Genomic DNA, 17,439 nt, shown 5'->3' with positions numbered 1-17,439 from the left:
TACAAAATATGGAACACAACAATTACATTTATTTAAAATGTGGATAATTAACTAATCATCCAATATTTACACAGTGTGTATGTTATTCTGTGTTGGGAGTGAAGGATGTTTGAACTCTCTTAGATGGACTGTCTAAAGGAGCGTGTCTCGGAGTAGGCAGGCGTTACTCCAGAACCCTGGCCCTTCCCGGCGGAGTCCCTCGGGCTTTCCCGCAACAGAGTCCTCTTGCAACGCGTCCGCTAGGTCAGCCAAACGATCCCGGCGGGGTCACCGGAAACGCCCTCCAGAAATCCCCGGGGCTGCAGCGGCAGGGCGGAGTGCCAGGGGCCGTGGGAGGAGCAGGAAGGCGGGCAGCCTTCACATGGCCCTGCCTGGGGCGACAGGAGCGACCCACGCTCTCGCTCCCCCCAGTCGCTGCAGCCTCGGGCGGAGCGAGGCGAGCGGGATTCGAACCTGATTCAGAGACGCGGGGAGGCTCTTGGCGGAAGCGACGCGGGGGATCCGGGAAGCCAGAGGCGCCTTCGCTGCGTCCCACAAGCATCCGAAAGCCGGCAGTGGATAAAGTCTACTAGTTGGTCGGGGAAGGAGCTGGCGGCCGCGATGCAACTTCTCCGAGGTTTTCTGGTAGCTCTTGCTCTGCATGTGGTGGGCGCGCAGGTGAGGTGAACTTCGGAACTGGCTGATTAATCGTTCCCGATCTCTGGCGGGGATTTGTGTGTGTGTGTGTGTGTGTGTGTGTGTGTGTGTGTGTGTGTGTGTGTGTGTGTGTGCCGTAGCTTCCTATTTCGTATCCTCAGTGTGTTTGCTGGGCGTGCGGTGCCCGAATCCGCTACTCTCCCGTGTCACTTTCCTTGGTCTCGTAGTGGTGCTTGCGATCGTGTCCCCTGATCTTCTCGGAGAGGATGGAGCGATATTATTATTGTTATTGTTATTGTTATTATTCATCCCCGGCGAACAGTGCTGTCTTTCTTTACTAAAACGAGAAGAACCAAACGGGAAGGGGAACGGACCTCGACGTTTTGCTCAGGTCTCGGAATTGTAGGAGCTACACGGGCAAGTGTTTCCTAGATGAAGAGCGGAACATCAAGGCACAAATTAAACTCCCCATCGTCATGATCATCTGACCTGAAAGCTTAATTGTGTAGGGGGTGGTTAGAAATGTTTAATAGAAGAAGGGTAAGATCTGCACCTCCCCATAAGCTGCAAGGTAAGAACTTCAGCTCCGAAGAGCAGCAGATGAGCAGCAGACGTGGGGACTTGGATAAAACTTTTGATGTGGTAGAGCAGGATGTAGAATCTACCCGGCTTGGAGAAAGGGATGAAGGGAATTCCCAACACATCTTTCCATTTAGAAAAAATTGATACAGTAATTTTAATATAGATAAGGGTACAACTTGGATGGAGAACCAAATTTCACGTTTCAATTCAGTAGTGTTTTGTTAACGTTCTTTAATTGCCTCAATCATTCTGACATACAGTATGATATTCTATTTTCCAACCTCCTCTACGCTTTCTTATGAGTGAAATGCAAGTTCCAGACCCATACAATAATCCAAGGACCATATTGCTGTGCAGAACATGGAATTCTCTTTTCATTGAAGTTTGTCAAGCTTTTGCAAAAGAGACATTCAGTTATTTCTATTCTGCAGTTGATGCTTTGCTATCTCCCCAAAGTATCTCTTTTTAACTCTTAACAACTTAAAGTTGTTATGTCCACACACAGACAATTGGAGCCAGGGGAGTCCTGTGCAATGAGGTCACGGGGGTCAAGAACAGTCTCGCTAAAAGCACCCCAGGGTAAAGAGTTTTCAGGAATAGGCTGGCATATGCTTCATAAATGATTTGGAAGAAGTGCTCTAAAAAATAAAAGAGGGTTACTTGAATGGAGCTGGCTGGGGAATTCTGGGAGTTGAAGTCTACCAGGCTTAAAGTTGCCAAGGTTGGAGACCCCTGACCTAGTAGACATGATTAAAAAATAAAACTTTTTTCAAGTTGAACTAGACTCCTGACCTGGACACATCCATGCTGTTTTCATGGCAATGATACAGAAGCGATTTGCCATTGCTGCCTTTATTTTAGTGTTACTCTTCAGGACAGTTTACAGCCCTGACATTTCTAGCTGATGTCCTATCTACTAGATAGTAACGTGGTTTGAGCCTACTTAGTGGGTTCTACATCAGGCCTAATACAACACGAAAAGGGAAGGACAGAAGGAAAAAAGTAAGTTAAGAAAAATTGAGAAAGAAGAGGTGACTGGTTTTTCTGCTCATTGGTACTACACTTAAAAAAAGATCTGTTGCTGGGTGCCTTCTGGTCTTGGTTTGCTCCTTGACACTAGATTGGCTTTCTTTAGCTCAACACCCTCTCTGGTGTTACACTACAACATCCAACATTCCAGCCGGCCTGGTCCCAGAGACTGAGAACATGGAGATTGTAATCTAACGCATCTGGATAGCATCAGATTGCAAAAAAAAAAAAAATCCATTAGTTTCTGAGGCAGGTTTGGAATAAATTCAGCCCATCTGCTAAAAGTAGTATCCAGTATTAGCCAGTAGAAACTCCTTAGATTTTAGTAGCTCAGTACAACCATTCATTGGGTCAAACTTCAGTTGACTACAAAAACTTTCAAAAGCAGAAATATTGGACGGCTAGCCCATTCATAGTGCTACTCAATATATACAAACAGATTTATTCATTGACTAAAACAAAATAATGTATATATAAAACAGGTAGTGATGGATTATTGCTGTCAACCTTTGTTATTTACTGTAAATGACTGATCATTTTTCATTTTTATGCAGGGCAGGGGATCAAATTATTAAATTTCAACTATATAAAATTGTATTTGTGCTTATGTAAGCATTTCTTAGTGAACATTGTTATGAATTAGTATTTCAAAGTTCTAACAATCAAATTCATTAACTGACAATAAAATTTGGGGGAAAACTCACCTTTCTTTATGTAGAGGCTAAGTCAAAGTATGTTTTTCTTTTACCATACTCTTTTCATATTGCTATTTTCATGCCTAATTTTAGGACTACCAAGCTGCATCTCTAGCATTTAATTCTATGTTGTCCCTTTCGCTTCTTTTCTTCCATTCCATTTAATCATTAAAGAGTCTTCAAATCTTTCTCCATTTATATAAATGTTAGAATGGCCAGATATGGGAAACTGTGTGTTAGACTGACACCTTGTGTTTCTAAAACAAAGTTGGGAATTGCAAGAAGACAGGATAACACCATCAAATGAATCATACCAAGATAACTATTAGAAATGACAGTTCCTGAATCTATAAGTTTTCTTCTATATTTGATTGGGTAGTGGTTTTCTCTTCTTCTATGTAAGTATGTGTCAGGGCAAACTCAAGACATTTTGCTGTTTCTCATGAAGGACAACTGCATACACAGAAACGAATCTGACTAGTAGTTAAAACTTCTTTCTTTGCTGGCAAGGGAACAGCATCCTTCATCGCATTTGAGACAGTAAATAGTTTTAGAATATTCAATCAGATTACAAACACAAGTAGAACTCTGCTGTACATGTAGACTATTGCAACATGTTCTATATGGGGCTACCTTTGAAAAGCATCTGGAAGTTCATTAAAAATGCAGCAGCCTCAGTGCAGACCTCAGTGTGCATATGTGTCACCTTTGTGCAGACCTCAGTGTGCATATGTGTCACCACTCCTATGGGAGTTGCATTGGTTGCCTCTTTACTTTCAGGTGCAATTTAAGGTGCAGTGGTCACTTTTAAAGTTCTTCATGGCTTGGGATCAGGTTATCTGAGGGGTCATTTCTTGCTGGTCACATCCACCCAACCCACTAGAGTGGGGAGGCAAGAAATGTTGTGGGTCCCGACCCTAAGGAGGTATCCAGAAGGAGGGGCTAGAAGAAGGGCTTTCTCTGTGGTGGCTCCCTACCTGTGGAACATCATCCCTCCAGAAATTAGACTGGCTCCAACTCTGACACTCTTTTGGAAGGCCTTGAAGATATGGTTTTGCCAGTGGGCCTGGGGAACCCAGAGTGGGATGGAGCCCATTAAATGACTGAAACGAGTGTGTGTTGCCACTGAGGAGGGTGGTGGGTGATTATTATTTTATAATTTTTTATTATTTTTATTTTTTCTATATTGTGTTTTATTTTCTGTAAGCCGCCTAGAGTCGGCATGAGCGAGTAGATGCTATATAAAATTTCCAAAGTAAATAAAAATAAATAAATAAATCAGGGTGATCTGACCTAGCAACTTTTGCTACTATCTCCCCATCCATATTTTAACTAATCACCAAAAGGCATCCAGTAAATCCATAGAGTATTTTATGTCTTCCATTCTGAAGGTGAAAAGAGCTGGTTTGTCTTAGACGCAGTCTTAGAAACCCTCTTGCAGCTACCCTAGAAATGTCTAGGACCTTTTTCTCGGATCTTGATAATGTATTAAAAAGCAATTTCCATGGATATGTTGGGATTCAGCTTGTGGGACGATTGAATCCTATTTTCTTCATCCATTCCCAGTACTCAGAGAAATGTTTGCTGCTAGAATGAATTTCTTCCCAAGACGAAAAACATAAAAGTATATAAGAAGAGTATGACAATGATCATTCTTCCTACTCATTCTCTGCTGGAATGAGCTTGCTAAAACTTTGGAAGGCATTGTCTTTACTTTTAGATCTTTTACCAACCCATAGGCAGACTTCTGTTGTTAATGGATGAATGAATGTTTGAACTCTAGCAAACTCTGAGATGAAGTTAGTGGACACTTCTCTTCTCTTATCATTTGTTTAATTAAATACAGTAACAAGAATGTCACATATCTCTGAATTCAGTTTTGTAGGCATGGAGTTTGCTACTCACAGGATTCTCAGCAGTAAGCCATTTGTAATTAAAAGTCTGGTTGTTACAGTTCCCGAATGTCTTGGAGAAGGGTTGTGGGGCATGTTATGTCAGCCTTTTTTACCTTTTTGGGTCTGGAATGTATTGGGAAAATTACCTTTCCCCCTTTTCTCCTTTATTCCCAGGTGAAAGATGTGGTTCTTCAGAACAGTACTACTGAAGGACCAGGTGAGTATGAAATATGTGAAGCATGACCTTATAGTGTGGATTTGGACTATATACGTCTGTCTGTCTGTCTAATCTATAATGGGAAGAATCTCGGAGGCTGTTTATGTGCTCTGATGCTATCCTTTGGATTTCTTTTAAAGACCCTCCACCCTTTTTGAGAATCTCTTCACTCTTGATTGTAACTTCTCATGTTACAATCCCCTACAAGTCTATCCTTTCCATTTTTCAATTACTACTTTGTTTACTTAGATTATAAGGACTGAAATAGTTGAAATCTGTAGAAATTGATTTAATAAAGAAGGGGAGACACTATGGTTCAACTAGTGTTTTCTTTGTAATATGAACACAGTACAAGGTTGTCTTCCATTTTTCACCCAATAATTTTCACATTCCCACCAAATACTGTTTGTATATTTTTTTAAATCTTGCTAACTGCAAAGAATCAGTTTACTGTTACTTTTAATATAACTGATCTTGCATTAGTTCACAATTTCCAGTTAAATGATTACAGTTCAAAGTTTTAATGGAAAAGATCTTTGTTCAACATCTTGAAGAACCGTAGCTATTCAGTAGATGCAAATCCAGTATTATTATTATTTACTTGGCAGACATTATTGTGCAATGAGTAATGATTCTTGCCCTTCAAAAAAAAGTATGTTGGGTGAGGTCAAGGAATGAGATCTCATAAAAGCTCTGAAATTTTTCATTTTTTCCTCCATTTTGGGAAGAATTTTGATTGGACTCAGAATGATTGCAATTTAACCTGTGGGGTTGTAGGCATTGTTTTTAAGGGACACTGAATCCCTAATACTTATGAGTAATGTGTTGCTTGCCTCGAGGGAGACAGCACTAAAACAGAGGCAAGGGAACGTCCTAGAGTCATAAGATGTAACTGATGGAAGGGATGATGGAGAACATCTTGTTTAATTCCCTGCATAGCGCAGGAATCTATTGCTATAGTATTCCCAGCAGGTGACTGTCCAGCCTCTGTTTAAACTTTTTCAGCAGCAGAGACCCTACCACCTCTGAAGGAAGTCTTGCCAATTGAATGTTTTTCCAGATGTTTGACTAAAACCTACACCCATGTAATTTAAGGCCATTATTTTTGTCCTCTTCTTTGGAACAACTCTGAAAAATTCTGTCCCATTTTCTGTATAATAATCCTTTACACATTTGAAGCAGCTATCAAGTCTCCCCCACAGTTTTTTCTCCAGCCAACATCTACACACCAGCTCCAAATGTTCTCCAAAGATTTTTCCTTTTAGATTCCCTGTCTTTTGGATTACTGTTGTCTAGAGACACTCCAGCTTGTCAAAATCTGGACAATAATATTCTAGTGCAGTCTGAAAAACAAACAAGAGAAAGACACAGTGGCTTCCTACATGCACTTCCTGCATTGGATATATGAAAAAAAAAAAACTGGCAACTAAGTACTTTACTTTCATACTTCTTTTCTTTTTTTTAGTGGTATCCTTTTTTGATGTTTGGAATCGCAGCTCCTGCCAGCCATTGGAGAAACTGGTCAGTGTTGTATCAGAATACCCACATGAAGTGGAGCACGTGTTCAAACCATCCTGTGTTTCTCTGCGTCGCTGCTGTGGATGTTGTAGAGATGAGGCACTGCAATGTGTCCCAGTGGAAATGGCCAATATCACTATGGAGGTAGGTGAGAATACTGTAGTTCCATTTATCCTGGAGCACAGGGTCACTTCCTCACTTTCTCTGCAGTTAGCTGTCAAGGCTGGTTTGCTTCATGTAAATGCAATTCAGAGTTTGCTCCCAAGAAGCTAATGTCCACTGCTGAGGTTCCCCTAGAACTGGAACTGTTCTTAATATTTTGAGTAAAAGCAGTATATTATTTTCCCATCTTTTCAAAACTCTACAGCTCCATTGTATAGGACAGTTAGAAGGTATACTTCAATTCCCAGAATTCCTCAGCTAGTATGCTGTCTGAGGAATTCTGGGAGATGAAGTCCACACATTTTAAGATTGCTGAGGTTGAGAAATGTTGTCTTAAGAGAAACAAGGCAGTTCGGCCACGGAGTCAGATGAAGGAATTGCCTTAGAACCACGCTGGGTAACACATTACATTTATGTATGAATTTGTTTAGTATTCTTTTTACTTTAACTATATGTGTGTCTGTTTATATAAAATTGCTTACCAACTACGATTGGGAACAGCAACTCTCTCATTAAGAGCAGCAGTGCTTAAGGGAGAGGTCATATGACCATGACTTACAATTTCATTTCTGTCTTTTGCATTAATTCTGCTTGTTAGAAGCCAGCTGTGAAGCTTGCAAATTGTGATCATGGGGTGCTGTGACGGTCGTAAATGTACACAAGTCACAAAGCACTTGAATAGCAATCACATGACCGCAGGACTATGCAACAGACATAAATGCAAGGATTGGTAGGTATATTTTTCCAATCGTTGTAACTTTGAACAGTTACTAAACAAACAGTTGGTGAGTGAGGACTGCCTGTAGAAGGTGTGGATAGGCGAGTCCTATCTGCCTCATGGTAAGAATTGCTTACCCTGAGTCTTCTACTTGCCTAAAAGGGGATATCAGCTGTTTATCTAAATAACTATTTGCCCCATTGGAAAACAGTAACTTCAGAGTGGTTATTTTCCCTGGAAGTCTGATGCAATGATAAAAAATGAAAAACAACTCTCCCAACATTGCCCAAATTCTGTTTATTATTGTTCCTCCTGGATTGCTATTTTTAAAAATAAAGCTCAGATGCATCACATGGCTCCACATGTAATGGAGTACTTGCAGTGGTGTTTCTGGAGCCAGCTCTCATTGGCTTGTGAGAGCTGGTTATTAAATTTTCTGGAATTTTATGGGATAAAAGCAGAGCTGAGCCTTGTCGCCTTCTGTGCCAATCAGCTGTTTTGTGGTGGAATGGTAGCAGTGGAGCCAATGCAGCTGGTTATTAAATATTTCTCATCATACCACTGTTTACATGCGTACATTGTTTTTGACTTGTCTCAGTCTGGCCAATAGATACAGGTGGCCAAGAAAGCTTCCCTTTGATGTGAAAGAAAAACAGATTGTTCTTTGTTAATCTATGGCTCTGGGGAACAGAGTCATACTTAAAAAAAACTGCTCTTTGGTCAAGTGGGAGAAGTGCAAAGAGATAAAGATGCTCAACAAATCACTTTAGATTTTACCCTTTCAGCTCAAGAAGATCAACCTAGAGAACCAGGTACCCTTCGTGGAGTTGTCATTTACTGAACACAGGAAATGTGAATGCAGGTGAGCAACTTTGCTGTGGCATTTGGTAAGTGCCTCCGGTGCTTTGCAGTGTCCAAATTAGGGGACAAGGGAAGGCAGGCTTTTAATAAACCCTCCTCCTTGAGAGTCTGCCTCTTCGTTGAGGTCTTTGCTATTATGCTTCAGAAACTGGTACTTCAGATCTCCTCTTAATGTCACATGACATTATGCCCATGAAGGCACATGAGTTGTGTTAGAGAATGGCTGACTTTAGAACCACAGGGTCAAGTTTTGTTTTGTTTTTTGTAAATTTTATTTGAGTTTTCACAAAGAGAAAAAAAATACAAATAAAACATCTTTTTTGAAAGTAGCGTAATCCCAGGTTACATTTCTTCGTACAGACACAAATTCAGGTTCATGCTCATTTTTATATTCTATTCCATATCTTATTACTATTTTACATTTTCTGCATAGCTTCTCCCCTCTTTTAATTTTCTCAATTTTATTTTAATTATCTCATCTCAATTCAAATCATTGTATTTATATTTTTTGTCTCTCCTGTTTCAATTATCTATTATCTTTTCTCATTAAACAAAATTTCTCCTGTAGTTACTGATTGGAGTATGATGCCTTTATATCTTTTCCCTAAAGTTGTAACATTGAATATAATACATAACTTCCATTCGGATTCTGCTTGGTACATTCTTAAAATATACACTGTATTCTTAAAAAAAGAAAAAATTATAAATGTATATAATTAAAACAACATTCCATTCCAATTCAATTCTATCATTAATATTAATATTCATTAAAGTCTTAACATCTTTAACATTACTTTTCAATTAAATATCATACTTCTATGGGAACAATTATAAGCTTTCCATAGTTAATTCCCCCCCTTCACTTATATTTTATAAAACATTAACTAATTAAAATGTTCCAGTTCCTTCCTAATTCAATTTTCTCATTTATTTTATTTCATTTTATTCACAAACATTTCACTAAATTACACTAACTATTTTATCCCTCATTTTAATCATACGTTGTTTCCAATTTTCTAAAGTTATTTCTATTACTAATATAACAATACAATCTTATGTACCTTTACAGAATCCCCTTTTCAGTTAGATTTTCACCCATTATCTCTAAATAGGTCCTGTTTCTCTATATCTTGCTCCGGTCCTTTGTAACTTCTTTTCCTTTCCTTCTTCCCTCTCTTCTTCTCTCTCCCCTTTTTACCCCCTTGCCTCTCTACCTCTATTTCTCTCTTCTGTATTCCCCTTTTCTGTTGCTTTCCAGTATTATACTTATTTTTCGAATTATTTTTCTTTTCTTTGGTTGTTTTTTTAAGTCTTAAATTCTCCATTCTCTTTCCCCCTTTTCCTTTTTCTTCCCCACATAGAGTTACTTGTTCATTAAAGATGGCTTCTTCTTTGTTCCAGTCTTCTTGTTTTGCAGTCTTTTCTTGTTGTTTCTCATAGTTCCAAATCTCCATTTCTAAGAATTGAAAAACGAAGCCAAAAGAACCCTTCCCTTCTTGTGCATCTTCTTTGTACTTTTTAAATTCCATTTTCAATTCATCCAGAAGTGATGCCATTGTATAAATTTTTAAACAACCACCCGATTGATTTTAGTCATTCAAATATAATAACCAAGAATCCAAAGATCACCAAATAATCCAAATACACGCAAGCTGTTTCTTTTTGCTCTTTTTTTCCACTTTCTCTTCCTGGGGTTACTATTTAGTTGCAAAGTTTCAGTTAAAATGTATATTTTATAAGTCTTATTGAAGTTTTACTGTAGATTCTTTTTAATTCCAGGCAGTCTCCTCCCTCTTCCAGATCCTGCCCTAATTCTTTTTCTCTCCCTTCCTGCTTATGAAAAAGTGTTATTGTAGTTCTGGTCTTAGAAAATGTCAAAAGCTTCCCCATTTCTGTGTTCTAGAGTTCAGCCTTTCTGTCCACTGTTGCCATCATCAAAGTTTCTGGAGATTTCTGAATCATCTGGCACACTGCCAGCATGATGGTAAAGTCAGTATAGCATGAACTATATTTAAGGAGCACAGACTATGGGACACTCTTTTAGGGAATCTGCCTTTTCCCTTGACTGGGTCTGTAGCATCACATCTCCAAGGTGCTCTGTATATGTGTTGAGCAGACACCACCGTAAACTAAAAGTGACTAATTCTGTTTCCCCAGGCCCCGACAAGATGCTCTGAAGTCAGGGAGGTAAGTAGCATTACTAAAGATTCTGGAGGCTGGGACTCTCTGCAATGTCTTATCTCCCATCCACTCTTTTCCCCACCTTTCCTCCAAAAGGAGGAGGAGACTCAAGGGACGCAGCAAGAAGAAGCGGGCAAAGCAGAGACCCAAAAATTGATCTCCATGTGAGTATCAACAGCAGGGAGAGGAAAAAGAATACTATGGTGTAAGAGTCATAAGCAGAGACTATCTTTCCTTCCATCAGTACCTGATTTGGCTTCTGGATCATGCAAAGCCAGTGGGGCAGGTGGGGGGGGAATCTTGGTCTGGAAATCTCATCTTACTTTATAAATAAGTATTGCATCAGTGTGGATTCAGTTGCACCCATTTCCCCATTCCCTGATTTTGATTTTGGGAGCGGGGTGATTGTAAGTATCTGACTAGACAGCCATAGTTTTTCTTTGCTCTGCTCTGTGCTCCTTTTTTTCCCCATGGCTACTTAGATAATGTTTCTGTCAAACGATCTGAATGAGTGGCTATTAGTTTAGGGCCATAGCAGCCAATGAACATGGGAGCATAAAAGTGGTGCTAAACCCACGTTTAGTGACACCTGCCACCAAATTCTTTTTAAAAAAGGAATAGCCTAATTTAAAGACAATTACTTTTAAGGAAGGTGCAGAACCAATGAAGGTCAACGCACAGAGGGGAGAGGGAATTCCAATGCTGGGCAAGAGAAATGAAACTTGATTCTTCAGGATCTGCCTGTGGCAGAGTGCAGGACCGGAGCTCAGATCTGTGCTTGGCTGGAAAAAGAAAGCTCAGATTCCAAAGATCCACATTTTGTTTTCCCAGCTCAGCATAGAAATGTTCTTCCAATGAAGAGGAGAACTCGTGTGGCTAGCTGGAGAAATGAAGCTTGAATATTTAGGATCTGAGCTTTGCTTCTCCAGCCCAGTGCAGGAGTTCCTTTCCATGCACAGGTGGGAGGGGAAATCTCTGGACTCCATTTCTACATCCCAGGAGTTCTCTTCCTTCAGTTGTATTGACTGTTTCCTAGTATGATTTGATTGCTTATTGTACCCTATGACTATCATTAAGTCTTGTACCTTATGATTCTTGACGAATGTATCTTTTCTTTTATGTATACTGAGAGTATTTGCACCAAGACAAATTCCTTGTGTGTCCAACCACACTTGACCAATAAAGAATTCTATCCTATCCTATCCTATCCTATTCTAGGCAGTTCTTTCACTCCATATGCGTAACAATTCACGTAATTATTAATTATCACAACTGGAAGAGCCAGGATTGTGGTCATTGAGTGAAGTAGTCATATGGGCTATTTACTTAACAATCACTTTGTTCAATGACCAAGATTGTGGTTGCATGTCAAAGACTACCTGTAATTGCCATATCCTATGGCTAATAATTTTGCCTTGTTCTTTTGAAGGGGAAAAATAATTCTGTTTTGAGATTGTCAACATAAAAGCATTGTGCTACAGTATTTTAAGACTGAACCTCAATATATTCCTTACAAGTTTAGCTTGGAATAATAAACTAATGTTTGCAGCTTAAAGAAGAATTCAGCCAATAGGAGAAATTAATGGAGGTTTTACACCCAGCGGAATGTTATTTTATTTTCTGTATCTGGGTTTTTATTTCAGATTTTTAATGTAGATAGTGGTATTAGCATAAATTTCACCTTCTGTTATAATGCATTTATTACAGCAGAGCAGAAACCAGAGTTTGCACATAGAGTAGGAAATGTAGTTCTAGCTGTCCATTTTCCATGTTAACATCTTTGGGTATTTATTTATTTGGTGCTGAGCCTCTTCTGTGCTTTTTTTCCAGGTGTGCCATTTGATGATAGTTGTTGCTTTCTCAGCCAAGGGCAGTGCGCAATGCCTCTTTTTAAATGCTAAGTCCTCTTCAACATTCCTCTGAAGTTACAATTTTGACTGATGGATTCAGGGGTCTGATAACAGCTTGCTCACTTGAAGTGCCAGAGCAAAAAGGGAGGAGTAAAGACAACATCCCAGTGAGAATAGGACATTCTGAAGGAGATGTTTTTTTTTAATATATATATATATAATTGCATCAGAGGACTGCTGCCAGGATCAAATGAAGACCTGTTTATCTCAGTCTATTCCCTTTCTACATAGAGCTAATATTTCACTCTGATTTCTGCAGAATTGAGAGTAAAATGGAAATACAAGAAAACAGCAGCAGGTTTATGTTTCAAATATTTGGAGTTTAGAGAACTTAAACTATTAAGACAAATGTGAATACTTCCTCCTGGATATTTTCTGGATATTGTCTCTCAGTTGGGAATTGAGAAATGAAAGGGAAGAAAAGTTTGAGCTAAACTTTACCAATCCTAAGTCTTGTTTTTCACCAGGACTAATACCTGGAGAACATGCCTTCCTATAAAACATGTCTAAAACAGCAAGTTAACCTTGATAAATAAGAGCTATAACTCCTTATCAAATAATATTCTAGAAGTCAGTATTTCAGAAATCAGAGCCCCAGGCAAGGAAATGAGAGAGCAGAGAACGTGGTTCCTGCTCAAGTTACTGTCAATTTAGTGTACATGTAGGCCTTTGTTCCCCTAGGAAAATTAGTTCTGGATTATCCCCGCAAAATCATTTTTCTCAAGAAAATATAATGTTGTGCTTGACATGTTTTGCAAGCTCTTCTGCATATCTTGCAGTGGAAATCATAGTAACTGCTTATCAGTTTACTGGATTTTGTTCATACATGTAGTCCTTGATTTTCAAACACAACTGAAACCATCATTTCCATTGCTAAGCAAGACATTTGTGAAGTGAGTTTTGTCACATTTTACAACTTTTCTTGCCATAGTTGTTAAGTTAGTAACATAGTTGTTAATGGAATCTGGCTTCCCTGTTGACTTTGCTTATCAGAAAGTTGCAAAAAAAAAAGGTGATCACATGACCCCAGGATGCTGCAACCATCATAAATACATGACAATTGCCAAGCATCCAAATTCTGATCATGGAGATGCTGCAACAGTTGCAAGTGTGAAAAATGGTCACAAGCAGTGGTGGGATTCAAATAATTTAAGAGAACCAACTTGAACCCAGGGTCAAGTTGGCTGTCATGGGAGGCGTGGCCCATTCCCATCTTCCAGCTCCGCTGCATATGTGGGACGAGCCAGATTGACCATCGCCCAAACTCTCCGCTGTCAATGGGGTTCCTGGGCGCTGTGTGCTGCAATGGAGAAACGGGAATCGGAGTGGCCAGCATGAGGGAAGGAGGAGGCTGCTTTTCCTCATTCTTCTCTCTGCTCATCGTCCTTCTCATGCACTGGCTGCTCCGTTTCCCGTTTCTCCATTACCCTGCAGTGCCGCAGCGCTTGCCCCACCTACCTCCGCCCAGATGCCCTCACTTGACCCAAGTATTTCTTTGTTAACCTGATTTTCAGCTCTGTCACATTTCTCCATTGTGTTTCTCGCCGTCGTGTGCAAACATTTGTGGGACTGAAAAAAAAAAAAGTTCAATCAATCAATTCCAATTTTGTGAGATTTTTTTTTTCCCCGCAAGAAGTTGATATTGATTGATTAAACTTTTTTTTTTGTCCCACAAACTTTTGTTTCCCTGCACATGATAATGAAAAATGCGATGAAGCTTGAAATCAGGTTAGCAAAGAAATGCTTGGGGGAAGCGAGGGCATCTGGGCACCAGGCACTGAAACGGACCTATCTGCTGGCACTTAAATGCGGCAGCATTCCAGCTCTGGCCAGGAAGGGGCAGCCAGCATGGGTGCCACAGGCAGGACACCCGCTCACTTCAGCATCCTCCCAACTCCCTGGCGCTCCGCTGGCACTTTGGCCCTGGGCTGTTGCCTTATGTGCAGGCCCCTCCGCACCCCCGACTTTGTGGGGGGGGTTTTCCCTCGCTTGGAAGGAAGTTGAACAAAAACCAGATATGTTTTGGAAAATACAGATTTTCTGGAACACGTCTAACCAGTTCACCAAACTCAACAAAAAATTAGGTATGGGTTCTACCAAACCAGTGCGAACCGGCTGAATCCCATCACTGGTCATAAGTCACTTTTTTTCAGTGCCATTGTAACTTTGAACAATGATTAAATAAACAGTTGTAAGTCAAGGACTATTTCTATAGCTGGTTTGGGGGAAGGGAGAACGGTTGTTGAAAAACAAAGTTCACAAAGTAGATAAATTCTCTGGTCAGCCATATTCTAGACCAGGGGTCTCCAACCATGGCAACTTTAAGACTTGTGAACTTCAACTCCCAAAGTTCCTCAGCCAGCTTTGCTCTAGAGCAGGGGTCTCCAACCTTGGCAACTTTAAGCCTGGAGGACTTCAACTCCCAGAATTCCCCAGCCAGCTTTGCTGGCTGGGGAATTCTGGGAGTTGAAGTCCTCCAGGCTTAAAGTTGCCAAGGTTGGAGACCCTGCTCTAGACAACCTCACAGCTGATTTATGCAGGTTCAGATAACTAATGTATTCCTGCCTGTCCATCTCATTGTTCAGGTTTACAATCAGTCATAAAAGAAAAGTAAGTTCCAGTGAGCTTTAAAATGGTAGTGGACCTGAACACAGATCTTGTTTCACCCTGAGATATAAGTACATATCCAATAAAAATACTAACCTTAATAATTGTAAGAAAGTGGGCAAGATCACGGCTAGATTTTAAATTAGCTCCTGTGACCAATTTATGGAAAACTTTTTAGAGACTGTAGCTATCCAAAAAGCACAGGTAACAAAAAGAACAGATAAAGACAGGTATTATGCCCATCTTATATAAATTTCCTGAGGTTTGAATAAACCTGGAAGAGAATTATGACATGCAAGATAAGAACATGAATGATGGGAAATTGAAATTTATGAAGTTTGTAAAAAGTATAATGGCATACCTTTTGCATACAACTCTTGCAATAATTTGCTTTGAGATGCTGTGTGTGTGTTTGTGTGTCTGTGTATAGTGTGAACTCATAGTGAAATAGATGATTGGGAAATAGTAACTGTTGGTCAAGAAAGGACAAACAAGCTTCATTATGTCTTAATTATTTCTGTATCTACAGCTGTTAACTGATTCATACAAAAACAAGGTGGAATTTTCCCAAGATTTTACATTTGTGAACAAGGTGGAATTTTCCCAACATTTGTGAACTATTATATTCAACAAAATCCATAAAAGGAAAGAACTAAATAGACCATGAATTTAACCCAATGAAGAATATTGCTTCTTATATCATAGTAACTTAATGGCAATATATTCTTGGTCCTCTTGGACTGAAATCTTTTCTTTTATGTAGTAAAGTAGCACACACGTTCCTGCTTTTTCAGTCAATGCAGTGCAACAACATTCCAAATAAATGACTCTAAATAAAAACCGCTTTATAGTCAAAACCCAAATGCAGATTCTGAAAATATTTTTATTGGCTCACCCTAGTCTCTCTTCTGAAAAAGAACTTGTCTTCTCTGGATTGTATGAGAGATAAATTCCAGTTGTGATTGCTGAATGATTTACCAGAGATAAAGAAAGCACAATCCAATATGTTGGGCTGTTAAAGAAGAAAGCCAGCATGATTCCTACATGATTCCTACATGCAAATCATTCAAAGCTGTTCTTTTGCAATGTGAGTGTGATAGACTAGTAAACTTGTAAAAATAAATGCAGTTTGACTCTTGGAATACTTTTTTTTATAGTAGTAATGATAACTAGATATTTTTTGAGAGGTTGCCAAATTTTTCTTTGTAGGCAATTATTTTCTGACTTGTAGTTTCACTGACTGGGACTTATGTCAACAATTCAGTTGTTTAGATTGGCTATGACCTGTCTGAATTTTTGATCTGGAATATAGCTTTGTGCTTGATAGAGAGTTCCAAATCTGAAGGAAACTTCTTACCCATCTTCATAAGAATGCAGAAATTTCATACAGGATATTGTTAGGATAGGAACTATAAGACTTGTTTTTTTCTTTTTTTGCTACTTTCTGTGATTGACATCCTTTTTCCTTTTGGGTAGGAAATTTTCCCTAAGTTTTTTTTTTCAAATTGTCAAGCCAAATCTAATAGTATTTATTAGATATTTCTTGGGTTTAAAATTGTAGCAATGGGCACCCAAAAGAATAGCAATAACAATAGCACTTAGACTTATATACAGCTTCACAGTGCTTTACAGCCCTCTAAGGGGTTTACAGAGTCAGCATATTGCCCCCAACAATCTGGGTCCTCATTTTATTGACCTCAGATGGATGGAAGGCTGAGTCAACCTTGAGCCCGTGAGATTCAAACTTTTAAACTGCTGGCAGCAGAAGTAACCTGCAGTACTGCTGTCAGCTGGTGCTCCATTCAAAATCCAAGAAAGAAATACTTAGACTCTTTTAATTAGAGAAAAGATATATTTTACTGGAAATCAAGCGATAGCAACAAAAGAATTCTGAATCTGAGAAAATGGGCACGTAAATCACATATACAAAGTAATGGCAATGTTCCCACCCCCAATACTTCAAATGCTTCTTCCAATTAAAAGTTGTGAATATCATCATGTGAACATCTCCAGGTGGTGATGAGGCTTCTGTCTGTTGACCTTGGCATACTTTGATCAAGTTTTGCAGCTGGCATAGCATAGAAGAGAAAGCTAAGCAAGGAATAGAAACCTAAACAAGAATGTACTCCTCCCCCCCCCCCAGTTTATACAGTTCTAGTTTGTAACACCTCCAGTTCACTTCCCCTATTTTTCCTCCCCCCGTTACTTATGACAGCCGAAAGATGCAAAGCAAAGGGAGAAAATCTTGAAGGCTGACAACTGCATTCTAACCATCACTCATTCAAGAAGCTTCTTCAGCTCTGACTGGATCCTTCCATTCCTCACCATCTAGTTAGAGCTGAGAAAGCTTCTTGGATGAGAAGCAAAATGTCTTCAAAGAAAAAACAAAGTCCAGTTGTCGCTTGAAAAAGAATCTCTTGAGCTTGGT

The 17,439-nt window shown here is 39.4% G+C and overlaps 1 protein-coding gene across 2 annotated transcripts; it reads left to right on the top strand.

Moving 5' to 3' along the window:
* Window positions 1–269: 269 nt before the first annotated feature.
* PGF (placental growth factor) lies at window positions 270–12,698 on the top strand. 2 transcript variants are annotated; one of them, XM_026664267.2, is made up of 7 exons: window positions 270–657; window positions 5,012–5,054; window positions 6,520–6,716; window positions 8,238–8,314; window positions 10,471–10,500; window positions 10,591–10,658; window positions 12,325–12,698. In XM_026664267.2, exons 1-6 carry the CDS (start codon window positions 601–603, stop codon window positions 10,649–10,651), a joined length of 465 nt encoding a protein of 154 aa, XP_026520052.1. In that variant the 5' UTR covers window positions 270–600; the 3' UTR covers window positions 10,652–10,658; window positions 12,325–12,698. The 2 variants fall into 2 exon arrangements, with proteins under 2 accessions (XP_026520052.1, XP_026520053.1); XM_026664268.2 differs by lacking the exon at window positions 10,591–10,658 and having other exon boundaries at window positions 332–657.
* The last annotated feature ends 4,741 nt before the right edge of the window (window positions 12,699–17,439 follow it).

Source organism: Notechis scutatus, chromosome 1 (genome assembly GCF_049901735.1).
Source record: "Notechis scutatus isolate UNSWTSFEM ecotype Mainland chromosome 1, rNotScu1.2, whole genome shotgun sequence".
Classification (NCBI taxonomy): domain Eukaryota; kingdom Metazoa; phylum Chordata; class Lepidosauria; order Squamata; family Elapidae; genus Notechis; species Notechis scutatus.
Note: the sequence above shows the minus strand (reverse complement) of the source record. Positions and strands in the feature narration are given on the sequence as shown.

What these genes read in the sequence shown, in the direction of transcription:
- PGF (XM_026664267.2), top strand. Translation starts at nt 601, where the DNA reads ATGCAACTTCTCCGAGGTTTTCTGGTAGCTCTTGCTCTGCATGTGGTG. An exon ending in TGCATGTGGTGGGCGCGCAG is followed by an intron (nt 658 to 5,011) that starts GTGAGGTGAACT and finishes CTTTATTCCCAG; the next exon opens with GTGAAAGATGTGGTTCTTCA. An exon ending in CACAGGAAATGTGAATGCAG is followed by an intron (nt 8,315 to 10,470) that starts GTGAGCAACTTT and finishes CTGTTTCCCCAG; the next exon opens with GCCCCGACAAGATGCTCTGA.